Source organism: Crocodylus siamensis, chromosome 6, assembly GCF_052110815.1.
Source record: "Crocodylus siamensis isolate JL-2025a chromosome 6, ASM5211081v1, whole genome shotgun sequence".
NCBI classification, from domain to species: domain Eukaryota; kingdom Metazoa; phylum Chordata; order Crocodylia; family Crocodylidae; genus Crocodylus; species Crocodylus siamensis.
In genome coordinates this window covers 93,008,036-93,035,504 of record NC_143400.1, presented here as the reverse complement: position 1 = coordinate 93,035,504, position 27,469 = coordinate 93,008,036, and the positions used below count along the sequence as shown (strand labels likewise).

Sequence of the window (27,469 nt, the reverse complement as noted above, 5' to 3'; positions counted from 1 at the left end):
TCAGATGAAAAGTACTTATAGACACCTGCTAATTCCACTTGTGAAAAGTTTCCGGTGCCTACTTGCTTTCAATTTCAGTTCAATACAAACAACTGCAAACATACAGGAAGTTGAAGTGTAGCATAAAAGCTAAGATATAATGATGATTATATAAAAACAACCTAAGAGGAAGAAGAAACAGACTCTCCATCTCTGGACTTCCTGGAAATGGTGGAACTCCACAAAACACTACAAAAGCCTGCCAAAACGGAATGGATGAAAGTTAAATATCACTAATTATTTCCTTTTTAAAATAAAGGACATTTTTTAACTCTTTAATAATACCCAGCTTTTATTAAAGAAAATACGTTTAAATAAAATCCAACTTGAATAAGAAATATTTTTAATAGGAATTAAGAAAAGTCTGTTAAACGACATGTTGGGTTTTTTTTTACAGAGGGGGGAGGTCCCTCTGAACACAATATTCTTGATACTGGCTACAAAGTACAATGTAAAGAATTTTGGAACAAAAAATCTTAGCAAAAGTCTTTCATCCTTTTCCTCCCAGGTATTCATACAACACACACACAAAAGACAAACCAAAAACTCCTTCCAAGCTTCATTGATTTGTAACTTAAAGAAATATTCATAGTAGCAGGAACCATGATAAAGTGCTCAGAAATAAACTGGCAGTGTAAGATATAGATCAGGTCTTTTCCTACTCCAGTGTAATTTGTTGGCTCCTACAATCTTCTTCCTGAAAAAAGGATTCCAGTTGTTCTCATCCCTTGGTCTCCTGAGGTTGTTCTGTAAATTTTGATATTTTTCACCCAATATTCTTTCTTTAGATATGCATAAATATTTTCTTTTTCTTCTTTTGATTCGGTTTTAAAATTGCAGCTTGGGTTCAAACGTGCACAGTCTTCATTCATATTAGTGAAGGGCTGAGGTACAATACAAAGTCCAGTTGTACGATGCTGGTTGTAAAACATACAGAGGGAACAAATGCTCACCATGATACATATGGTAAAGGAGGTATCTTTACAGACAAGTCAGCACAGGGTTGACACGTGATGGGAAAACTCTGTGGACTCCAAAGTCCTTCCCAAGTACTTCATTTCAAACTGAAGCCAACAAGAGGTCAGACAGTTCTAGACTTTCCACCATTCGTCACATCAACACAAGGATGTCACGTTACTTTTTCATCACAGCTGTAAAGGAGACCTACAAAAATAGGGGAAAAGAAGCCACTTCATGGATTAAAACTTGTCATTTTAAACATGTCATTAGAAACAGGGGAAAACAGATTGAAGGATAGCCTTAAGCTAAACAGAGAAAAGGATGATTTGGATAGTAAGACCAAGAAGCATTACACATTCTCTTCTTGTTAAATCCATATGCTGTTAATCTCAAAGAAAACAAATCTCATCACTTCATTAATCTGACATTAGAGAGGACAAGAGGTCTTAGAAAATAAAATACACCAATACTCACCTTGGCTCTAATGCTTTCAGAAATCAAAAGTCCACCTTCTAGGTAAAGCACATTAAAAGAAGCCCACCATAAAAAAAGTTCAGTGCCCTGCACTGCTTTCTCTGCAAACACCTAAATCGCTTCAAGGTCCTATTCTTTATTTATAACCTTCATCAGGGTACAGTTTGCAAAACCCAGAAATCATCAATTTCTGGACCTCACAGTGACAGCTGTAACCAACAAGGTGACTGTGGCTGTCATCGCCAAATGGAAATTCTAAGGGGGCTGAATCAGGTTATTCCTAGTGGGAGACACTTGGTTGTGAACTCCCCCTACCACTGAGAAAGCAGAGTAGGCTTCAGTTTTACCACAGTTAGAGAACAATATAATGATGAAATTACATGTCACACTTAGACAATACTGAGCTAGACTAACGAGCATCCACATGTCAAAGCTCGTTAACATGCACTTAATGCTCCCTTGACATCTCAAAGTTATGCCACTTCAGGCAAGGGTGAACTATAGGTCATGTTACCTATCTTGTATTATGGTAACTTCAGCCTGCTCTACAGAGATACAACCAGTAATTTGCAGTCCTCCAGCACCCCAGGATGCACCACTGCCCTCCCCCTCCATTCAACCAGGGATAGAACCTAGTTGACCTCCTGCCTAGCTATACCCCTGCTCACCAGCCCTCTAGTGCCAAGTCAAAACTTTGCAGACAAGAAACAGTATTAATCCTTAACATAAAAGTGTTCAAGCATGTTCTAACGTTAACACCACTTAACAGTTCATAGGTTTAGTACGGTCCAAGCGTAAAGTGTTATTTGACCCTTTAAGAACAGGCCTTCCTCAAAATCAACAGCCTACCAATGTGTGCCCTGGGGAAGTCAAAAACCACCAGGAAAGAAAAGTGTAAAATTAAAAAAAGTAGTAGAAATTATGTTATGTATAATCAGGTATTACAGATCCTAGATACTAAAACAGTGAGCATCATTTGAATGGGTACAGACATGTTTTTTTCCTCTCCAGTTTCTAAGAAATATGCAAAGTCCACACTTTGTTGTTTGTGTGGTTTTGAGGACAAAGTGTAGTGACTGGTCAACCCAACCTGGAACATAAAATTTAGTAAGCTAACTTTACTTTTTTCCAACTGGCCTCTTTCCATCGAGTCTTTATCTAGTTTGCGTTTTTCTTGCATAATAAACAAGCACTATTATCATGAACACACTTTGATCTATAGGAAAGTTGGAATTTTTTGAACAAAATTATTATTAAAATACCATTTAAAAATTTTTTACCACCAAAATAAAAATGCTATCAGTGTCAAAAACTCCATACTCATACACAGCCCTGTGAAACCATATATGCACATGTAAAACTAGTGGGGAAGGGGAAAAAAAAAAAATAAAAAATCAGGAAATGTCATATATGTTCGATAAATAAAAACACAGAGCTTCTGAACTGTACATCCCAGTCATCTCCATATTTTCCTCATTCCTTTCCCCCCTCTATTCCTGCATGTTTATTTTTAACACTAGTAATTTGACATTAGGCAGACCAAAATTTCTAAATTTTACAGAAGCACCAAGAGTCCAATCTACACCACAGCCCATTTGGGTGGGTAGAGGCTATAACACAGAGAAAGAGGAGAATTACAATGAGATGTATGTATGCTTAAACTTTTGTTTTGTTCAACATATTCAAATATTTTGTTCAACATCTTCTTCAATGACCTGGAACACTGAAATCTCCAAGTTTGCAGATAATACTAAATTATTCCAGGAGTCAAATCCCAAGCGGACAGAGAGGAGCGCAGAAAGATCAAACCAAGCTAAGTGAGTGGGCAAAAAAATGTCAACAATTTGAAGGTCATCTGCCAAGTGCAAGGTAATGAACATGGGGAAAAATAATCTCAGCTACATACACAATGCTAGGTTCTGAACTAGCTGTCACGTATGACTTGGAAAACAGAGCCTGGAGTAACTGTAGACAGTTCTCTAAAAATGGCAGCTGTGTGCACTGTGGTGATCCCCCCCTCAAAAAAAACCAATGTTAGGCATCACTAAGAACAGAATTAAAAGCAAAACACAAAATATTATCATGCCACTATACAAATCTATGGTGCACCCACATCTTTAATACTGCATGCAGTCCTGGTCTCTGCATCTTAAACAGGATGTAGCAGAATTGCAAGAGGTACTTAGAAGGACAAACAAAATGATCAGGGGCATGGAGCAGTTGCCACTAAAAGGCGAGGGCTCTTCAGTTTGGAAAGGAGAAGGCTCAGGGAAGGATATAATAGAGGTCTATAAAATCATGAAAGATGAAAACAAAGTGAACAGGAAACTGTTATTTACCAAGTCCCAAAATACTAGGAATAAAGGGTACCCACTGTCATCAGCAGGAGACTGGTTTAAAACTAACAGGAGAAAGTACTTTTTACTTAAGCGTGTTGTTAACTTGTGGAGCTCATTACCACAGGAGGTGGTAAGGACAGGTAGCATAGCCAGGTTCAGAAAGGGACTAGACAAATTAATGGATGAGAGATCTATTAATAGGTATTAAAAGCAGGTGTTAGCATCTTGAAACCAATGATGGTAGATGCCAGGAGGCTAATAAATAGGGGACAGATTACTCTAAATATACCTAGTTCACTGCTTTCTCTCCAAATCAACTTTTTTGGCACACATGCCACAAATTAAGCCCCGTGTCCTCCTGAGGGTCACCCAATTCCTTTCCTTTGCTGCTCTGCTTTCTGTTCCTTGCCCAATCTGCTATTTTGCTTTCTGCTCCCTGCCCTGTGCATCCTATCTTATAAACTGCTCTGTTTTCTGCTTCCTATCCCTTCTACCACTGTGCTGACTGCCCCTTCCCTGATCTGCCACATGCTACACAGAGACAGCCTATGCCACCTGTGGGCAGGCTGGCCACCTCTACTCTAAAGCATACTTTCCTGCCAATGTTAGAAACAGCAGAGCTAAATGGACTACTGGTCTGACCCAATATGGCACTTCTTATGTTGTACACACATATACTTGGTTAATTTCTTATAAGCATTATAGCAGAGGTGAGTAGTAAGGAAGGATTTAAAGGAGGGAATAGTAACTTCACAGATCAGTAAGGAGATAATTCTTTGTTCACAGGGCAGTAGGAGAGCGGACAGTTATGCTATAACTGCTAGTTTGCAGGTTGAAAAAAGATGGAGTTGCTGAAGATCATACCACTAGCCTTAAAACAGCATCAGAACTCTTCAATTCCTATCTCTCATTCCCTGACTCAGCAAATTAGCAACTGCGTATATGTTTCGATCACTGATGTATCTCCATGTCTCCCTCTTCTTTACTGCTACTGAATAATTTAAAATGCCACTTACTTCTTGCAAAACATGTCCAAGTGTCTCTTGACTCTGAATGCGTTTTCTGTTTAAAAAGAAGTGAAATAATTGTTTCAGCGCAGAGCACTAGTAGTACTAGCAAAAAAAAAAAAAAATCTAATTTTTGTCATAGTTCCAGAAAACAGGGGAGTTTTGGGCTATGCTCTGCTAGAGATTGCTACCCATCAGGGGAATCCTTGGGTCAAATTCTTTAAGGAATACTTAACCAAGCATTATTAAGGGCTACTAATATAAGGTTTTCCTAACTAAGACTCACTGCTTGCTTCCTTTTCTGAACAGTAGTCTGTTCAGTGATGTAAGCAATAAAATCTCAGTTTAGGCCTTAATATAGGAGTATGGGTGACACTCCCTGATGTAAGCAATAAAATCTCAGTTTAGGCCTTAATATAGGAGTATGGGTGACACTCCCTGCTATTCCAGTTCCAGCCTCCCAAGCTGTAGGAATCTCTGTTCTTCAGCAGTGGGTAAGAGGAAGATATGCAAATCCTTCAGCCTTAGACAATGACATTTCCAGAGTCAAAGTACAGGCATGCACTCCTTCATAGATCAGTGGAAATGGCTTAGGAAAATAAGGATGTTCTAACACAAAAAAGCATAGTATGATAACAGTGATTGCACACTGCAGTCTATGCTATATAATAAGTGTACTTAACAGAATTTTAAATCCAAACACAAGCCAACTTTTTTACCTGTCTATTTTGGTTGCTATGATAACTGTGAAATTCCCCTCTGTATTAGGCAAGTATGTTGAGGGTACAATTACATAATTCCCTGCAGAAAGTCTGCACAGTTGGCTCACTTCTTGTGAATAGCAATGAGGTACACAGCTAACCAGTGGCTCCAATTGCAGGAAAAAAGCAGCATGTGGTTTCCAGTTGCTGTTAGGTATCTACAAAAATGAGAAAAATAAAAACCTGTATATCATTTTAAAAGTTTCAGATAACAGCTTTAAGAAAAGTTATTTTCCACATATACTTTACCCAGCCTAACACACACCTTTTCCCATGTAGGACTACCGTTGTCTCAAGGTTACTTTTCAACTGAGAGGTAAAATACTACATTATTTGGAATCAGGGAAAGAGCCTGTACCCAGGTAAAGTACAATGGGCACTGAGTCACCAAGGCATTATGAAACGTTTGCATTTTTATAAAAGCAATGAACTCCACAAATTTATAAAGTCTCCCTTTAATAATGTAAGTCAGTGGTAAGTAGCCATTGTGCTTGTGTTAAACAAAACTCTCAAATGTTTTAATTCCAACAGCTACTGTGGATTTCTAAAATTAGGATGTGGAACCAAAGATCTGATCCCTGCTGCATCCGGTCATGTACCATTATGTCATAACACTTGATTAGACTATGTATTAATATAATTTAGATATATATTATGATTTGGCTCAATTTTGACTTCTAAGATGTACTTCTATTCCTTGAGGCATTAGGTACTCAGATTAAGTGACGGATTTAATCTACTCTGGTAACTGAAGCAGTCAGCTCAACACAGATAAATCATACCTGAAAAATATGAAACCCTATTGGATGACACTTGCTATCTTGACAGTGCTGGCGAAGGGTGACTTTCACGCAACTCTCTCCTATTCCTGCAGAGACGGAGAGGGGAAAGCAGGGATTGGTATGGAAGGAGGGGAAGTTCCTGCTACCTCCAGCACTGTGACCATTTTTCCAGCATCCCTGCAGCTGCACTGTCTCCCATTCACCTGGTGGGAGCTCTTCACAGAGGGCAGCATCAATGGGTGGTGGTTTTATCTCACTATCAAATGTAAGACAGAAAGGGAAACTGATGTAGAAATGATGAAAGGTTTCCATGACTGTAGTTCACTATCCCCAGTGCCGAGCTGTCAAAAATAAGCTATTCATAACAAAATGTCAAACAAGGTCAACTGTTGCCAGTTGGGAAAGAAAGTCCATTAACAGGCAATTATTGCCAAATATAAATATAATTAAAATGCAAAACCGACACAGTTTTGGAATGTTACGGGTAAGAAAACAAATAGGCAAAAGTAAAAAATGAAGGTTCCTACAACACTACTGATTTATAGTTTCATAGTTTCTAGGGTTGGAAGGGACCTGAGCAGATCATCTAGTCCGACCCCCTGCCATGGCAGGGAAGAGTACTGGGGTCAGACGACCCCAGCAAGGTGTTCATCTAACCTCCTCTTAAAAACCCCAGGGTAGGAGCCTGCACCACTTCTCTTGGAAGTTGGTTCCAGACCCTAGCTGCCCTGACTGTGAAGTAGCGCCTCCTGATATCTAACTTAACCTACCCTCTGCCAGCTTGTGACCGTTATTCCTGGTCACTCCTGGTGGTGCTCGGGGGAACAGTGACTCCCCCAATGCCTGCTGGTCCCCTCTGACTAGTTTATAACAGGCCACAAGATCCCCCCTCAGCCTTCTCTTTTGGAGGCTGAACAGGTTCAGGTCCCATAGCCTCTCCTCATAGGGCCTGCCCTGCTGCCCCCTGACCATACGAGTGGCCTCCTCCGGACCCCCTCCATGCTGTCCACATCCCTCTTGAAGTGCGGCGCCCAGAACTAGACGCAGTACTCCAGCTGCGGCCTGACCACTGCCGCATAGAGGGGGAGGATCACCTCCTTGGACCTGCTCAAGATGCATCTGTGGATGCATGACAAGGTGCGGTTGGCCTTCCTAACTGCCTCCCCACACTGCCGGCCCATGTTCATCTTGGAGTCAATGATGACCCCAGGATCCTTTTCCGCCTCCATGCTGACAAGAGGGGAGTTCCCTAACCTGTAGGTATGGTGCCGGTTGTTCCTCCCGAGGTGGATCACGTTGCACTTGTCTGTGTTGAAACCCATCCTATTCTCATCTGCCCACCCTTGTAACCTGTCAAGGTCTGATTGTAGCCTATTCCTTCCTTTTAGCATGCCCACATCCTCCCACATCTTAGTGTCATCAGCAAATTTGAACAGGGTGCTTTTTACCCCCTCGTCCAAATCACTGATCGCTAATTTAGTTACACTGCATGATATAAATGTAAAAAGCGTTGAGCACAGCATATTGAATATATATATAAGAAAACACCAATAAAAATACAACATGCTGAGTTTTGTCAGGAAACTTAACTTATAACTTTCATAACTGCAGTGCATTTAATTTCTTAACCTTAACATTCAGTGAACTTAAGTTTTCGCATTCAATTTTCAAATTTATTTCCCATAACTGGGGTCGGGAGGAAAAGTCAAAAAAGGGAAAACAAAAACCATGCAGAGTCCTTCTCTGTAGCCAATAAAGTTTCAGAAGACATCTACCCTGGTTAAGGCATGTACATCGTAGAACTGAGCAAAATCTAAAACTCAAAGATGCCTGGACTTATTGTGTAGCAGTAAAATTGTCATATTAATCATACCAAAGCATGTGATAAAGCACATTCCCTAGATGTGGGCAGTGGGGTTCCGCAGGGCTCGGTCCTCGGGCCTGCACTGTTCAACATCTTCATCAGTGACTTGGATGAGGGGGTAGAAAGCACCCTGTTCAAGTTTGCTGATGACACTAAGATGTGGGGGGATGTGGGTGCACTAGAAGGGTGCAATAGGCTACAAGCTGACCTTGACAGGTTGCAACGGTGGGCGGATGAGAATAGGATGGGGTTTAACACTGATAAGTGCAAGGTGTTGCACATGGGGAGGAAGAACCGGCACCACACTTACAGGTTGGGGAACTCTCCTCTTGCCAGCACGGAGACGGAAAAGGATCTTGGAGTCGTCATTGACTCCACGATGAACATGGGCCGGCAGTGTGGGGAGGCAGTCAAGAAGGCCAATCGTACCCTATCATGCATCCACAGATGCATCTCGAGCAGGTCCAGGGAGGTGATCCTCCCCCTCTATGCGGCACTGGTCAGGCCGCAGCTGGAGTACTGCGTCCAGTTCTGGGCGCCACACTTCAAGAGGGACGTGGACAATATGGAAAGAGTTCAGAGGAGGGCCACTCGTATGATCAGGGGTCAGCAGGGCAGGCCTTATGAGGATAGGCTACGGGACCTGAACCTGTTTAGCCTCCACAAGAGAAGGCTAAGGGGGGACCTTGTGGCCTGCTACAAACTGGTCAGGGGGGATCAGCAGGTATTGGGGGAGTCCCTGTTCCCCCGTGCGCTGCCAGGAGTGACCAGGAATAACGGTCACAAACTGGCGGAGGGTAAGTTTAGATTAGATATTAGGAGGCGCTACTTCACAGTCAGGGTGGCTAGGGCCTGGAACCAGCTTCCAGGGGAAGTGGTGCAGGCTCCGAGCCTGGGGATTTTTAAAAGGAAGTTAGATGAGCACCTTGCCGGGGTTATCTGACCCCGGTGCTCTTTCCTGCTAAGGCAGGGGGTCGGACTAGATGATCTACCTAGGTCCCTTCCGACTCTAGCTACTATGAAACTATGAAACTATGATGTATGTGCTGCAGAGAACTATGTAGTTCATCTGAGAAATGCACACTTTCTCCAGATACTAAGCTCTTCTCTTGGGTCAAGAAGGAACTCAGAAAACCATGCAAACTCAACGAGATACTTTAAGGAGGACTTTAGCAGACTACTACCTCATCCGAAGGGCCAGTGGAGATAGATGCACTATTCACCTGAACAAAAAAAAGACTTAATTCCATTTTATGTATTTCATCTCACTCCCCACTCTGGTCACTGAAAGCTTCTTGCAATACTATAAAGCTCTGTAGAAATTGCATTGGCATTGGCAAAGAATTTATGGGTTTTTCACTTTTTTTTTTAACATACCTGAGAGAGATTCTCCCTGTTGAGAACACACGAAGCAGAAAATGCCCCTCTGCATTCTTCAGAAAGGTGCTGGGGACAACAAGGTAATAACCAGGGGAAAGATCACAGCGCACATGTACTTCTCTGTCATAGGAATGGCACACACTACCTACAACAGGAGGGGTAGAGAGAGTCTTTGGCAGATTAAACCGCTTCTTCTCCACCTAGAAAAGAACATTGTAGGAAAATTAATGAAAAGTTCAAAAATGGTCTAATATTTTGTCAAATCCCAAATCCACTGCAACACAAGCTTGTGCATTACTATCTAGAACATAATGATTATTTCCGAACTCATCTCTGACGGTCAGCTTCTACATAGCTCTTGTGAAGATGAGCATGTTGGGGGTAGGACAATACAATGAGTTTCCCTGTTTCTGTGCTCCTCAACAGATGGTATACAGAATTTAATCGGGAGCTACAATCTTTTCTGCCGTTCTCTAGAGATATTAATGTCAGACAGAGAGCAGGAACAGATAAACAAAATGCTCCATCGCTTTGCCATTGCACCAACCAATGAAACAGGCGAGCCATAGAGTATATTATGCCATTTCAAAAAGCAACAGTTCACCTGAAACCAGATTTATGCAGATCACCTTTCCTCCCCCCGCCCAGCCTACCTGAAGGCACTTGGGGCAGAATCATAAGATGTGAAGGAAACACAAAAATAATATAGTATTGTTTTCATTCAGATTAGATCTCCCCAGGAGCCAACATAACCAGGACATGAAGTCTAAATACCTCATTTTGAAGGGACTACTGACAAAATTGACTGGAACTGAACCTACTATTGTATACTGTAGCTACTTTTGAAAACCTCATCAGATCTCTGGTAGCCTGAAGTTTCATAGTTTCAAAGTTTCAAGGTAGCTAGGATGAGGAGGGACCTGAATAGATCACCTAGCCTGACCCCCTGCCACAGGCAGGAATGAATGCTGGGTTCACTAGACCCCAGACAGGTGATCATGCAACCCCCTCTTGAATTGGCCCACGGTAAGGGCAAGGACCACTTCCCTGGGAAACTGGTTCCAGATTTTGGCCACCCTAACTGTAAAATATTGCCTTCTGATCTCTAACCTAAACCTATTCTCCATCAGCTTATTACCATTGTTCCTTGTCACCCCAGGTGGTGCTGGGGAGAAAAGGGCTCTACCTATCTGCTGTTGATCTCCCCTGATTAGTTTGTAGGCAGCCACTAGGTCCCCCCTCAGCCTTCTCTTGCTGATGCTGAACAGGTTCAGGTCCCTCAGTCTCTCCTCATAGGGCCTGTCCTGCTGCCCTCTCACCAAGCGGGTGGCCCTCCTCTGAACCCTCTCCAGGCTGGCCACATCCTTCTTGAAGCGTGGCGCCCAGTACTGGACGCAGTACTCCAGCTGCTGCCTGACCAAAGTTGGATAGAGGGGGAGCATCACCTCTATGGACCAGCCTGAGATGCATCTTTGGATGCATGACAAGGTATGGCTGGCCTTGCTGGCTGCGGTCTGGCATTGGCGGCTCATGTTCATCTTGGAGTCAATAATGACTCCAAGATCCCGTTCTGTCTCTGTGCTTTCAGGAGGGGAACTCCCTAGCCTGTATGTATGCTGTGGATTCCATCTCCCAAGGTGCAGCACCCTGCATTTGTTCAACACCACGTACCACTCTATTCATTATGCAAACTAACCAACTATTATAAAAAAAAAAAATTAATTTCCTCTCTTCCACAGGGAAGTGAATTGAAAAGCCGCCTGCCATGACTGTTGAGAAGTAACACTTCAACTCTCTTGAAGCATTTTCAGTATAACGCTGGATCGCTGAAATCTGTGATCCGGGGAATGAAAATAGATTTGAAGACAAATATTTTGTTTGTATTTTGAGTTAGAGTTTGGTAACCATAAAAAAAATCCTTCATGCACTGCTAATTTTGTTCATGTTTACAGCAGCTGTTAAGCCAGAAGAAGACATAAGCTGTTATAAGGTGTTTATATAGTGCAAATGAAACTCAAAGGCAAATATTTATATTTATGAGTCAAGGGACACTGATCAGTAATCAAGTGCATGCATAAAGCATATGCAAAGTTTTGAAGACCAGATGTAGGGTTGAGTATGCAAAACACAGATGCTCAACACTGCATGTATAAATGACTACTTATTTACAGTTGCCACTATGCTCTTCTGAAATAAGCTTTCTAGCAATGTTGTGGAGTGTTATACGTATACACATGATCAGAGTATTTGACAAACTGGAAAAAGCCCAGCAAAAAAACAAAACAAAAGGTGATCAAGGTGAAAAAACAAACTGGAAAAGGTAGTGGCCAAGGAAGAATTAAAAGCAGCATACAAAGCATATTGTATTTATGTGCCTGTCACGCCTTGTTTTGGAAAGGCAGAATGAAGAAAAAAGATTTCTCTAGTCTTCTCTATCGTAGCACTGGCTCAACCAGGACTGAAGCTTTCGGCCGCATGGAGCAGGGGCAAATCCCGTTATCAGCATCACTCCCACTCCTCCTGCTGCAGGGCCCACAGCTACTACCAATTCGGCAATGGGTTAACCTTGTAGCTCTGGGCCTTGCAGCTGGGGGCAGATGCTAACAACAGGACTTTACCCTGCTCCGTGCAGCTAGAAGATTCAGCGCTGGCCAAGCCACTGCTAAGCACAGTCCTCTGCCACCGTTCAAGGGTTCCCCTGCCTCCATTCCAGCACAGAAATCAGGTTCCTCATTGTAAGGGAAGAGGAGAGACACCGGTGGCAAAGAGTAAGACAACGGGGTTGGAAGGGTGCTTGCAAGCAGCCATCCCGTCGCCAAAGCTACACAGAGCCACACAGGGATCCTTCTTCTCCCGGTGTTTCCGGAGGGGAGGAGAAAGGAACATGAGCTCCTCCATAAAGAGAGACTCAGAGCAGACAAAGGGAGAACAACCAGAACCAGAAGTTCCTGAATCCAATAGAGTGAGAGTGGGAACAGCTGAGAGCATCCAGGAGGCTGCAAGGAAGGCTCTTCAGGGAGTCAGCTCTAGTGAGAGAGCTGAGGGGGAAGAAGCCAAAACAAAGCAGCTTTCAGGTAACCTGAAAACTCAGCAGGGCAGCCCAGCAAAAAGGACTGAGAAGGAGGAACTGTAAAGACCTAAATAGAAGGACTGAGAAGGAGGTACCATACAGATATGAATAGAAGGACAGAATAAGTTAAATTTGTTTTATCCACCTAGGAACAGGGGAAGAACCCTCCTAGACAGAGCGATAATGAAGAGTAATTATCTGCACATAAGCTGGGAGGCTGTTTAAACACAAGTCAGTTCATTTTCTAAGGCCCTGGTGGAGGCTAACCAGGACAAAGTTGGTGGTGACTTATTTGAGTCAGAGGCATAGGAAGGACTCTGATAGACTCTGGCAGATTATATGTTAACTATAAGTTAACACCGGGTAGAACAGAAGAGGGTATAGGGGTTGGTGGAGCCCTCACTATACTAAGGTGGATATAAGGACCAATTTGTGCAAAAAGCTACATGCCCAGACATTTCTTCTTTTCTCCCTTATCAGCACCTTGTGGCAGGTGAAGAGTGTGGGTGTGCAGAATATTGCATCAAGAAGGGTCCTGGCAGCCTTCAGCCAGCCAGCTGAAGAGCAACGACTACTTTAGTAGAAAAAAAAAGAAAGGGAAAACTTTATGAAAGTGATAACCATCTGAGAGACTAACTGATTACTTAAATTGAGGCGAGACTAACATCAATGACACTTTAACATTCATCAGGAATGGACACTCGCTTAAGACATGCACCCCCAATTCTGAATGGGGAAACAGGGAAACAATGTGTGTGGTATGTGAGTAATTACAGGATTTGAAACATCAGAGAGGGTAGGAATTTCCTAGACTATTTTAATGAGCTTGAACTCTAAAGAGATGAAATTAAGAAAGGAAAAAAAATCTAGGAAAAAATTTCCTAATGGTTCAAGCACCAATTGGTTCAAGTACCCTACAAAACAGTCTCCACAGAAAAGTAGCAGAAGCTTTATTGTTTAGTACATATAAAAACAAAATTGAACAAAGCACTGGTAAATATGCTGTAAGCAATAATCCTACAGTAGCTCGATGAAATAGGGTAATCTAACAGGCCTTCTCTAAGTTTATGATTGACATAGAATTGCTGTAGGACATGAATTATTTAATCCAATGTTCCTATTTTTCAGAATTTTTTTTCTTGGCCTCAACCAGAAGTTTGCAAAGTTATGCTCAAGTTACCTTCCAGACATGCAGTCCCACAGCCTGGTAATTCTTTCCTTGGATGCCTTCTGCCAAAGATGGACTGTCCTTTGCTACGTGGGTCAGAGCGTGAACTCGTCCAGCCCAGTCAGCACTGTACTTCCTGTGTTTCTGCAGAAGAGCAATGCACACCTCACTCTGCTCACACACTTTCAGCCAAAACTTGGGGTTGGAAGGAAAGCTGCTGTTGTTACGGCAACCACCTGCAGACTGGCCTTTCACCCATGATCCAAAGAGATTCTGTGTATGACTGAGCACTTTCTCTAGTGAAAGAAAAAGGTAGAGAAGATCAAGCACTGGAAACAAATCATACCTGTGCAACAAAAGTTTGGACTAAAAGAATCACCGGATTGGAAACAATGCTGTAGCAGTGCTGCAGCTCCTTTTGAGAGCTACCCTCCATGACCAAGATCTCAACAAATGTAACACCCAAGTCAAACAGATAATGGCAGTGCAAAGGACTTTATTTTTAGAGGTCAAAATGTAGGGTATTTTTGTGGCCATGAAACTGAATTCTATGTGAAAGGGATTGTCACAGTGATCTCCAACAAAACTTGCCTCACAAAAGGACTAGCCCCTCATCAGGCGTCCAGACACAGAAAGTTATGTCAGCCTAAAGAAAGCTTAAAACTCCTATATAGACTACAATTTTCTCTCTCCCTTCTTTCCTTCCAAGCAGCACCAAAGACAGGAAAAACCTGTGTGTGAGAGGAGACAGGAAAAATAAAGGTATTTCTGGTTTTCAATAAGCCGGGGGGCAGGAGACAAGACAGATACTGCTGCAATGAGAGCCATTAAATAACCTAAAATAAAGGTGAACTTTTCTACAAACATAGGCCAATGTTAAGTTTAGACATTAGTGAACATACATTTGTCAAAATTGCAATAAACTATGCCATGGGTCACCTTGAGCTATTTAACAGAAGCACCTACTCTTCTGGATATGAAAAAGGCAGGGCTTAGGGAGCATATAAGCCTAGGGCCTGTAAACTGCAAAGGAAAAAACAACTGAGCAGTGTGGCAGGCCAATAGGGGGCACTACTGTGCTGAAACACTCACCTCACTGTGCCCAACCAAAAACCAAGCTTCGAGCGCCTTCCCCGGGGTGCCTACGTCTGGCCGACCCCCTTCCTGGAACACATGAGCAAGCCTGGGGTAAGCGCTGCCACCACCCAGGGTCTGGTTTTTGTTAGGCCTCCATGTCCCTCCAGGGTACACAGACCCTGTAGACCTTGAGGGTGCATAATCCACCATGAGTTTCTGAGCTGCTTCGTTTAGCCTGAAGCATCCACAAGCTGCCTCCTCTACACCAAGAATGTAAAAAGCCAGGCCCGCCTTAGCCAGCTTAGTAAGGTGAGCTACCAAGGCTGTTCCCCTCCCTCTTAAGCGCACGCTGCAAAGCATGCTAGAACAGATAGATTTATTGATTGAAGAGGGACAGGGTGAGGAAGGAATACAAAACAACAGAATATAGATAGAAAATTACCCTTGAGCAAAACAACCTAGGCTGATTTCATTTTGACATGCAACTAATGCACTTGATTCTAAATTCCTAGCTAAATTTTTCAGGTAAGTTACTCACATGTTCATCCAGAGACTGATAGAGCTCTGGAGGCTGATTGCTTGTTTCCCTGTCCCAAAATGTCTGCCTGCCTTCCAGGAAGAAAGTACCCTTAAAAATAACTCCTGCTGCCCTCATCACCTGGACCCAGTCAGGAACAGGTGTTATTGGATGCAGACCACTCAGTTTGAAAAACATCAGCACTCCCCTAGTGGAGTGACACTGCCTTAAGTCCATCCTTCCAGGTGCGTAAACAAGGACCAGGGGCAGAGGAATTCCTACAGCTTAGCTCCCTTGGTGACCAGGCTCAGTTGCCTAAGCAACCATGTTGACAGACACTTTGCAAAAACAGAGAAGGGAAAAAAAACCTAAAGAGGGAGCAGAGCTGTTTCACTATTAGGGGTGAGGCAGATTGGGGGCTGATTTTTCCATAAGCAGGAAGGCTGCAGAGTAGTTACTGGCTGACACCCAGGCTACCCTGCAAGTAGGACACTGCTGGCTTGCAGGGGACTAGGACTCAGGCTAGGGTAGCTTGGAATTTGTGGTACAGTCAGGGAAGTAAGGCTTTATATTAAGACCCATAATGGAGCTTGTGTTATAGCCAGAGGGCTTATGGCTTTGTGATAGTTTAAACTGGCAGACTGGGTTGGGACTATCAGAGATGATGGAGTCTCAGTAGCTTCTGAGCAGGGTGGAGACAGCCAGGGGGCCCAGTGCTCAACAGAGGCAGACACCAGGGCCCAAAGCCAAAGTAGGCGACTCAAAAGCTGAAACCCAGATACCAGGTCCAATCCAGTGGGCCTGGGCTGGAGCGCCCAGCGAGAGTAAAGGGGCAGAGGCCACAAATAGCCCGTAAGGCAACATGTGCCCTGGAGGCACAGACTGGCCAGGACAGCCAACCTAAAACATGCACAGGATAACTCCAATAAAAGCGTATCACACGAGGGAAAAGGAAGGATACCCTAGAGTCTAAGTAGAACAGGAACTGTGTGGCCATCAGGGGGTCACGGCCACCTCTGGGCCTAGGCACATGCTACAATGTGAAATAAAAATATACAATTTAAAATTCATCCTGCCAAGAAGTGTCTGCATGAAGCACACTTAAAAGCCTTCCCACCTCTGAATGAAACTGTTCTGCACAGTCAGGAAGCTGAAAGGATCCAAACCGACTCCAGACACATGAAATTCAAATTCCTAATAAATGAAATCATATTGCCAGAAGGATCATTTTTTAATCTTTCCCAGGATACAGTGTATCTAGGGCTCTTTGTAATTGAGGTCACAGTGGAAACTAATTCTGCAACAGCAACCTCTCAGTAGTTCAACAAAATTAATTCATTCTATCACCAAGAAACACCTTTGATCCCACCCCATGAAGATACCACTCAGAATTTAAAACGTTCACTGCTGTGATGTTTTTTGATGACTAACTACTTCTATCGTGGTTATTTTAGAGCACTGATTCTCAAGCAGTATGTCACAGCACCCTGGGGTGCCTTAAGGTCCACACTGTTAGCACTGTTAGCAGCTCGCACAGATTATATTTGCGACTCCTATTTAAAAACTCTGAGTTTGTCTTGTGAGTCACGCTTGCACACCTGAGTGATCTGCAACAGAAAAAATGCTCTTTTATTTTTCCATAGTCAAAAAAAATGAGTGAAAAATGCATGAGGGGAAGTTTCTGAGGAGTACCTTGAGTCTAAACAATGAATCTAAAACATTTAAGAACCATTGTTTTAGAGCGTGAGCTGTCACACTTTTGTTCAATGGTGCGACCCAGATGACAACTCAAAACCAGCTTCTACCTATGACAGGGAAGGCACAAACTTTCAGCTTGGCATCAGCAACATCTTTCCTCAAGCCCTCATCTACCACGCTCTTCTCATAGACCTAACTTGACCCCTTATATATTTCTCTCTCATGTTTCCCAGCTGCAAACTGGACTCAAACTCTCAGTCCTCCACATCTTGTTGTCCACACACTATGGAATAATGCTGTCATATGAGCTAGAAACTTGACTGGGATGACCTAGCGAGGGCTGATCTTGCCTTAAGTAGAACCCTGTGGACAAGATGACCTCAGGAGGTCCCTTCCAGCTGTACTTTCCTATGATCCTATGAGTTAGGAACACAATTCTTTAGTAAACTCCACAAGCTTGGAAAAGCAAAGTCCATGCCTGAAGCATCAACACTTCAGTCATCCACTCTAAAATTACCATACTTATTGGAATCTAAGATGACCCTAAATTTAAGATAACCACCCAGTATTTAGATTCTATATGTGGATGATTTATAAATGTGTCATGAGATTTTTCAGGTGTAGAACCTGAGAGGCTGCGGCAACAACATGACGGTGGACGTGCTCATCATGGGGACGCTTGGAGCCTGGGACCCCAGCAACGAGAGCGTCCTCTGCGCCTGCCGCATCTCCCGCCGCTACACCAAGCTGATGCGCTGCCTCATGGTGTCTGACACCATCCCACAACATCTACGTGGAGCACATCACGGGCCACCGCCAGTAAACTGACCCCACCAGATGAGCCACTGCCGGACCGGACCCAGAGGGCACCACTGCCTGAACCGCCCCCCCCATGTCACTTCACATCGAGACGATTCCTCCGCCACAGACAACCCCGCTCCACCCGAAGAGGACCCCTGCGATCGGACTTTATGGACTGAGACGCTTTCTCCAAGCCACTTCCTCCAACATTGCGGACCACTGTAACGGGTTTGTGTGTATCTATGTCCTTTCTCTCTCAGCGTCGCAAACCCCACCCCCTTCCCATATTCCTCCCACCCCCTGGGCTTAGTTGGCTAACATTGTATCACTTGTAACCTAGGCGCGTTCCCCTCCTCTCCCCCATCCCTCTATTGTTAGTCCCTCGCTCGGGCACTTTGTATTTCCATCTCAGCTTTGTCATCTTTTTACTGGATTCCCCATCCAAAACATCTACTAATAAAAGTCAATCTAAGTATTCAAGGATTGCCTTAAATTCAGGGAAAGCAGTGGTTGGGGGGAGGAGTCAGGCAGCCCCTTTGTCCTCTGCCCCCTCCCCACTTCTTTCCCCTGCAGCTTTCCTGCCCCCCTTGCCTCCTGTACTCCCCAGCCCCACCTCCCCCCAGACTCTACCCTTTAAGGTCCACAGTCTCTGCTTCTTCTCCCCCCACCCTTACTGTCACACATTGCCTGGACTCTACTTCTACCCAGAGCACAGCACATAGAAACGCAGCCCCTGCCAGGCCAGGCAGCAGCATCAATGCAGCTGCTTGGCCAAGCAGCAGCATTGGCACTGTTGATTAGCCAGGCAGCGGACAAAGTTTCCACACGCTCCATGCCTGGGAGGGAATCCAGCCCGAGCCGCAGCTGAGCTGCAACATAACAGTAAGGTGGGGGGAAGGAGGCAGAGCAGAAGCTGCAGAGGGCAAACAGCGTAGAGGACCAGGCAGCTGCTGTGGATCTGACTCTGGCCTCAACCCAGGCTCAGGGCCAGAGACACAGTTGCAGCAACTGCCTACTCCCACCTCACTTTGTACATAAATCTAAGATGAGGGCCTTTTTATGCTGTTCATGGTGGGGGGACACCTCATCTTAGATTCAAGTAAATATGCTACCAGTGAACAGGAAGAGGTGTTTTTTCCACCAGTAAATCAGAGAAATGTAGACAAGGAGAAAAGTGAACAAGTTAAACTTAATTAGTACACACCCTAATTAAACTTAATTAGTCCAATTGCATATTCAAACCTCTCCCAGAACTTTCTAAGGAAAGCAGATCTTATGATGACAGGCTGAGAGACATGGGACTCTTTAGCCTGGAAAAGCGTAGGCTCAGGGGTGATCTGATGGCCACCTAGAAGTTCATCAGGGGTGACCACCAGGATCTGGAGGAACGTTTGTTCACCAAAGCACCCCAAGGGATGACTAGGTCGAACGGTCACAAACTCCCGCAAGACCGTTTCAGACTGGACATAAGGAAGAATTTCTTTACTGTCCGAGCCCCCAAGGTCTGGAACAGTCTGCCAGCGGAGGTGGTTCAGGCACCAACATTGAACACCTTCAAGAGTAAATTGGATGCTTATCTTGTTGGGATCCTATGACCCCAGCTGACTTCCTGCCCTTTGGGCAGGGGGCTGGACTCGATGATCTCCCGAGGTCCCTTCCAGCCCTGATGTCTATGAAATCTATGAAATCTATAATGAAAGAACTCAGGACAAACTGGGAAGGATTTGGAAACATGATGGTCTAGTTCTAAACAACAGGATTAAGACTCTTTCAATTCCAGTCAGACTTCCCAATAAACTCATCTTATTTGTAAAGGGAATGCCTGTATGCCTGCATACCTGTATAAAGGCTCTGAAGCTGTCCCTCTTCTGTGATTGGAAACCCTGTGGTAATCTCATCAAATTCCTTGAAAAACTCTTCCTCCTCAACCCAGAACTCTCCTTCCTGGATCTGCGACAGCAGTTCTGAAGCAACTACTGGATCCAGCTGGCTCCATCCTTGACCACTGCAAACAAATGCACAAAAGTCAAAGTCTAGGCTGTTCACTCACAACTCCAATACAGCTCTACAAAAATCTTCAGTGAAACCACAGGCATTTCTTCATTTTACTGTCATGCACATGCGCTCGCTACTTCATCTGGACACACTGCTAATCACAAAGGATTAGCAACCAAAAATATAAACTGGCATTCTCTGTGCAGGAAAAACTATGAAAAACAAAACCAGAGTTAGATGGGCAGTATGCACTCAAATAAAACAACTAGTTCACTTACCATGGAGACAGTGCAAAAAGTGCTTGTGCCAAAACCCTGACTTTGTTTAATGTTTATGCATGGTGGAAGGAAGGGGAAAACCATGACTCCAAGTACAAAAATAAATGGTTCAAATAAAATTAAATGCATTTGTTTTAGGATGTTTGACTCTACTTAGTGAACCCCTTTCCACCACCACACACTATTTCTATACATCAGTAGGGTGGACCATCAGTACGTTGGCTGCCAAGTCACTGTTAAACGAAGATCCGAGTTAAAAAACTATTTAGGTCTTATTAAGTGCTGGGCACCTACTGCTTCCTTTGGTTTCACTGGCACCAAGGTGGTGTTCTGCAACTTATAAGACACAGCATTAAAGCTGTACAATTGTTTAATAAAGTACAGGCTGCATTCCTCTACTATTTTTCAGAGTGCCTAACACTTAATCTTAAATAAGATTAATAACTAAACACAGACAACCTTTTTCCCTTGCAGACAGCATGCTACAACAGGCTGCTTACCTGTCCAATATGTCCCTATATTTCTTTTCAACTCTAAGCCCCTTCATCACCTTTTCATTCAGTGTTGGTTTCAGCTTCTGCTCCTATTGCCTATAGTAACAGCATGATTAGAAACACTAAAAATATCTTCCCAATTGCTACACTGGAATTAAATTTTTTTCACAGAAGCACAACCTTAACCACATTTCACAATTCTAAGCACTTTGCCAAGATGACGTTGGAAGAGCTGAGTGACTACCAGAAACCCACTAATGACTCTCAAGTTAATCAAATAATGGATCAAAATAAAAACAACAAAAATGCTAGTGACAAGCAGAAGATAAATTAACTAATTTCCTGGGCAGCAGCAAATAGTTCCCAGCAGAATAGCTTAGGGGTATCAAACATATGGCCTCCACGGGTCAGTTGTGACCTGGCCCAGGTCACAGAGCCACGGGGCTTTTCTCTGGCCAAATGACTCGCTTCCAGATCCAACCCACAGGAATTCTCACTGTGACTCCCAGAGCTGTTGTGCTGGCATGGCCAGCATTCAGGGGGTTTATAACAGAATTTCTAGTTCTTGATCCTGGCTCAGCATGAAACCGGGGGCAGGACAGCAGTGTTAACCCTTTGCATGTTGGCCATGATGACACAGCAGCTCTGGCAGATACAGTGAGAAGCCCCATAGGCCAGATCCAAAGGTGAGCTGTCCAGTCATGAGAAGCCCCATGGTCCAGATCTAGCCCCACCAGCCCTCCTGAGTTTCACGCCTCTGGTGACAGGCATTACCAGAGCCAATAGATCAAAAATGAAACCCCCTACAGTCCAGGAGTTGTACATAATACTGAACTCAAAAGAAGATTATAAATAGAAATAAGACTACAGTACTGAAATACACCCTTCCATTTTAGCATCTTGGGTATACTCACCTTTGTAATATACATACACACACTTGGTGCTCACACACAGCAGACTCAGTTACCCTTGTTAAAAGAATTTATGAAGAGAATATTATAAAGAAAACCAAATCACTCACCCTTCCCGCCACGGCCCTTTCCAGCACCGCCTCCCCCAAGGGTTTCGTATACGGAGCAGAATGATATCCTTGCCTGAGACTTTGGAGAGATTCAGCATATCTATGACAATAAAGGCGTGAAATTCTCCCAGCTCGCTAGCACCTGTACAGAAAAAGAGATGTACAGAAAAAGAGATGTAAGTAGAAAACTAGCCAGTATTCTTTGCCAAGGGAAGATGAAGTAAAGTCTCTGTCCCTTCTTATAGTTAAGAAAGTTGTAACTAGGTCCTCCATTTTGCCTGTGAATACAATGAATCAACATGTAAAACACAGTCAACATTGTATGTACACAGTTATTTGCCTCCGATTCAAGAACCTATGGGAGAAGAGTGAAAAACAATGTTAAGTACCAGTATACCCAGAAACAGTAGGCCTTTGGTAGCTGGCTTTGAGCATCTGTGGATCAGTGATAGTGAAGCACTTTATCATCTTTTTAATCATTTTTTTTACAAGAAGAGAGCCAACACTTTCTTGCCAGTCTTTGTACACAAACTGGTTTCCCTACTCCTACATCCTCTGCCTGAACAGCATTCTTACAGCTTCATTTCTCTTGTGGTTAACACAATTACACCATGAGGCATCTGTACTAGAATTTGAATTCAGAAGTTATTAGCATAGCAAAATTATCAAACCGTCAGATTGTGGGATGTATTATGCTACAAATGTCAGGAAAGCAGATGGTTTATGTAGTTCTGCAGTGTATCTGGAAATCTTCTATTACCTTGCGTGGAGCTGAGGACCGAGCAACTTATTACACATTGTTCCTTCAGGTTCATCAGTCTCCTAAACACAGTCTTCTCCAAAACTGTACCAGTCCTTTCTTTTTCCATTTTTCTTCCAGGATCTTTCAGGGTCCATCTCTCAGCTAGACCTCCAGTCAAATCTACTAGAGCATCTGCTACCTGCCCTGCCCACAACTGCTCATAAGACCCATGAACTCTATAAAAAAAAAACACACACACACACACAGAGAAATAAAAAGGCACATATTTCAAAGCTTACTCCTAAATAAAGACAACATATTATTCATTTGAATTACAAATATTTCCTTATTATGAGTATGATGTTAGCATAGAATAAAAAGGTCTCACTGTATTTGCAAAGTATTTATCACTTACTGGACACTACTACAAGACAGGAAGCAAACTATAATGCATTACTTTCTTTAAAGAAACTGCCCATACCTGTCATTAGCACCTCATCATCTGAGGAACTGCATAACCTTTCAAGATAAAAAAAATAGCGCTGGCAAGGTTAAAAAAAGGCTTCTATTCTAACTTCCTCTAACATATTCATTGTGTACTCCTTGCAACAGTACTAGCTTTTCTCCCAGATGTTCTATATTAAGGAGATAATGAATCAGTCTTTATTATTTGCAGTAACTAAAAACAGGAGAATGTATCAAGCCAGGATTATAAAAGCTCTGTAAAAAAAAAAAAAACCTCAAAAAACCAGGCAAACAAATAATGCTTACCTAGAAACCCACAGCAAGGAGAAAGTTTAATATGCCAATGGAGCTTAGTCACTAACTTCAACATATCCAGAGTAAGCTGAATAGCCTCATCCAAAAGGTCCTTCTCTCCCTTCTTCTAGTGTCTAAAGAAAGCCTCTTGCAAGAGCAATAGGGCAATTTGATGTCAACCTTATTCAGATATTTTGCTTTGTCTAAGACTGACTAAGATGAGACCTTTATGTGTGTTTTATACAAACAATGGCCACATTGTCGAATGTAAAATAACACAAATTAGTATTATATCTATTGGCTCATCATTCTGGGCAGGACTGGTAAATAAATAAGAGAAAAGCAACGTGTTAGACAGCACTATGCCAAGAAAGAAACATTTAGGCCAAACACCATTAAGCCTCAACCACTACAAATAACTCTCAATAGAACTCCACATATTTATACCAGCTGAAGAGCTGACCTCCAATGTCTATCTTATTGTTCTCAAATAATGTATCAATGAAAACCATTTGATTCCCATCCTACTCAACTACATGATTTGTTAGCTAAGCATCATTCCAGTCTGCAAGTGGCCAGCTCATTATAGCTATTATTTTCATTAATTATTTCAGTAAGACCTCAACTTGTATATGGATGGAATGGTACTTAAAGGATCTAGGACAGGATATTGAACCATTATCGACTCCAACATGAGAAAAAATCTGGAAATTCTCATTCCATATTGAACAATAAAGCAAAAATCCATTATCGAAACCAGCTAAATGGTACTACAGTGGTTATGGAGAAAGAAATACACTGCTACCTATTACTTCCCTGTTTCCATCATCAGTCCCAGCAAAAAACTAAAATCCTAGAGAGGACTCTGGGAGTCCAGAAAGGGAGTATGAAATCAAGTAAGTAGAAAAAGTGCCATAAGAATATATATATGTAAGATGTAAGTACTAGTCATTGCAACAATTTAAAATCACCTCCAGTGATAAAGTTCACGTACTTGGCATAGACCTTTTCCAGGAGCGGAAGCCAAAATACATCTTCTGTTTGACACTGGGAGAAGCAGAGTTTACCCCCAAGGCAAGGCAGGCGATCATCAACGGTTACTTCCATCCAGTGTCCAAACTGCCAGATTCGACAAGTGAAGCAGCCTCTGTATTTCTCATCTGTCCAACTGGGTTGACCAGGGGGAATTACCTGGGAAAAAAAGAAAAGAAAACAAAGAAAACAATAGCAGAAAACCAAGATAAAAAGCTACATTTATTTTAAAGGAAACCTCCACTTAAAACACAACCAATGCCCACCATTCTGCATAACAGGATAAAATAAATTGTACATCTGAGTATCAAATGGTAAAATGGCATCAAACTATGATCATCAAAGATTTTCCTGAGCTGAAAGAGGCTAAAGGTTAAAAGAAAGAGAGAGAGTGTTAAGAGGCAAAAGGGATAATTTCTGGGACACAAAAGGTGACAGGAAGCTTTGCCATACCTTAGACAGTAAGTATTTACTCTTCTGCAAAGCAGCACAGGCACATAGGAACCAACAGTCTCCCAAAACCCCTTGTTTTACTTGAAACTCCTGTGGATTGTCTGAAAATAATCGAGGAGCAGAACAAATTTCCTAAAAAAAAATAATAAAAAAATATAATAATAAAAAGCAATAATAATACTTAAGAGTTAAATTCTGCATGCTAATATAAGGCAATGAAAACAAGTATGTGTTTTGGGGGACTGGAGGGCTCAGGAGACGCATAATAAATGGTGTTTTACCTCCACATCTCCTGTCTGAATGCAGCCCAGTCTAGCAGTGACTGACCCTGTTACTGTCTGATGGTTACTCAAAAGTGGCTTTTGTGAAACAAGTCCACCCTCCATCTGGATTTTTGTAGACAGGTGCCATCAACAAAATTGATATTACTGTTATCTACCTCATCAAAGCAGCTGGGGAGCAAATGAGCAAAATGAGAATTAACCTGTTCAGTGCTAGCTACATGGGTCAACACTTGATAGGATTAAGGGACATTAGCAGGGCAGGACGAACAGTTACTGAAAAACTGCCCAGTGTAAACATGAGGTTTTTCTGGACATTTATAATACTCTGCCCAGTGAGTTAATGTGACCAAAGAAAGAAAAGGAAATATGGCCTTTTCTTCAGTTTCTTGTCAATATTATAAAGACAAGACCAAAAATCAGCTCTTGAGCTGCTGTTATGCTAATTATGGTGGGCTGAGCTACACAATGGACACTGGAAAATCTTTTTTTTTTTAGTGGTTATTTATAGTAAAATAGAAAATATGGTCATCTCAGATTCTTTATGTGGATACCAAACTTGAGATTGATCAGAGAAAGAGCAACTCTATTTTTTTTCTTTCTAAATTAGTAGTGAAACTTACACTGCTGTCACTCATGTCATCCCTATTCCGTGAACTGAGTTTCAGCCTCTAGAACATTTATCATCAGAAGGTTTGTTTAGGAGGAAAAGCACTCTGAGAAGAGCAATCTGCTCAGATTATCGGCAATCCTTTGTATCTTAATTTTTTTTACATATAATAATAGGCACTACCATAAATACTCCACTGTTCTACTGAATGTACCATAGAAATATACCTTCCTTTTCAATTCTTACTCCTTTAATTTTTGAAAAATTTCTAGGGCCTTGCGTTTGTGGAAAAAAAATTCCAAACACAAGCCAAGTGTAAACCAAGCTGTCCAATGAAATGTGCAAGTAGCCAGGAAAAACAGCACAGCTTTTTCACTCCAGTGAAGCCCATCAGGGTACCTGTATGACTGATAGCAGAAGTGGCGCCCTTTACAATCAAAGCTACAGCCAACAGCTAGAGAACATCAGCTGTCCTGAGCTTCTGCTGGCTGAGGCTGTAGGTACTCCTGCATATTTCACAAACCCTCATTTTCACTGGGAGATAAGGAACTTAACACTGAGAAGTATATGGATTTGACTGTAATACAGACACAGAAACAGCAACTGAGCAAGCTACTCAGTCATTAATAAGAAGTTAAATATTACCAAAACATTTCAGTTATCACATCACAAAACTCACCTGCGGTCTCAGCCAGGAAATCTCCCCTCTGAACTGTGCAAGTGGGGTGGAATAGTTAAAAAAGAGGGAGGAATCATCGGCCGGAAACGTGGGGTCATTATAAAGGTCTCTTTTTGCATCTGACTGCACTCTGTCTCCCAACATTTTCAACACAGCGTCCAAGTGCTTACATCTCCAATTAATCTCTACAGAACAAGTCAGGAAAGGATCAGGATGATAGCTTTGGGAATGCAAACAAGGCCGAGAAATGTACAATAAAGCCACTCACTGTTTCCTCGCTACAGCTTGAGGCATAGCTGCAACTCTAGTCCAAGCCAGCCCTCCGCCACAAAAAACCCATTACTGCAAAGAAACAACACATGAAACATCTGAGAAGTGCACCTGAATTATACCCTCTTAAGGAAGTAACCCTGCCACACGGGCTCTTAAATGGATGCGCCAAGGTAGACAGCAACGAGACAAACCATCAGGAGAATACAAGCAGAATGCAATCAAATCACACGTAGGGCTGGAGCAGTGCCCACTGCCCACGGCACGGTGCTGGCCCACACCGTCTTGAAGGGGTGTGCCCACCTAAACCGGTACCACGCAGGCCCCCTCACGCCGGTCCACGGGCATCCTTCCCCACGCGTGCACGGGCTCACCGACTGCCTGACTGGCTTCTTGCACAGAGCCCCCGCCTGGGCAACCCTGTCCCCCCCCACCACAGACCGCCATGCCCGGTGCCCTCAGCCCCACACATGCCCCTGTACACCCTCCCCAACCACACATCCTTCCCCCGCCCCCCCTCAACACACACACACACAGTGCCCTGCATACCCTCCCCCCCACACACAGCACCCCTACACATTCCCCTACACATCCTTCCCCACACACACACAGTGCCCTGCATACCCTCCCCCCCACACACAGCGCCCCCTACACATCCTTCCCCCCCCACACACACACACACACACACACGGTGCCCCCTACAAATCCCTCCCCCACACACAGTGCCCCTAAGCATCCTCCCCTCCCCCACCACGCACGGTGCCCCCTACAAATCCCCCACCCCGTGCGCCCGGCCCCACGCGCTCACCCACCACCGCCGTCCCCGGCCCGTCTCCTAGGCAACCTCTGGACCACCCCCCCCCCCACCTCCCGAGAAGCCGCCTGAGCTCTCAGCCAACCAGGAGCCCGGATCCGAAC

General features: G+C 43.4%; 1 protein-coding gene across 4 annotated transcripts; it reads right to left on the bottom strand.

The window, feature by feature from the left end:
• Positions 1-313: 313 nt before the first annotated feature.
• Positions 314-27,469, bottom strand: CAPN10 (calpain 10). Of its 4 annotated transcripts, none has more exons than XM_090052986.1 (14): positions 27,451-27,469; positions 26,550-26,623; positions 26,282-26,466; positions 24,712-24,843; positions 24,221-24,417; positions 22,486-22,703; positions 21,726-21,867; positions 19,776-19,942; positions 13,857-14,140; positions 9,604-9,806; positions 6,363-6,618; positions 5,539-5,738; positions 4,829-4,874; positions 314-1,203 (listed from the first exon to the last, which is right to left on the bottom strand). In XM_090052986.1, exons 3-14 carry the CDS (start codon positions 26,423-26,425, stop codon positions 1,174-1,176), a joined length of 2,019 nt encoding a protein of 672 aa, XP_089909112.1. In that variant the 5' UTR covers positions 26,426-26,466; positions 26,550-26,623; positions 27,451-27,469; the 3' UTR covers positions 314-1,173. The 4 variants fall into 4 exon arrangements, with proteins under 4 accessions (XP_089909112.1, XP_089909111.1, XP_089909113.1 ...); XM_090052985.1 differs by having other exon boundaries at positions 27,360-27,459; XM_090052987.1 differs by lacking the exon at positions 27,451-27,469 and adding an exon at positions 27,419-27,437.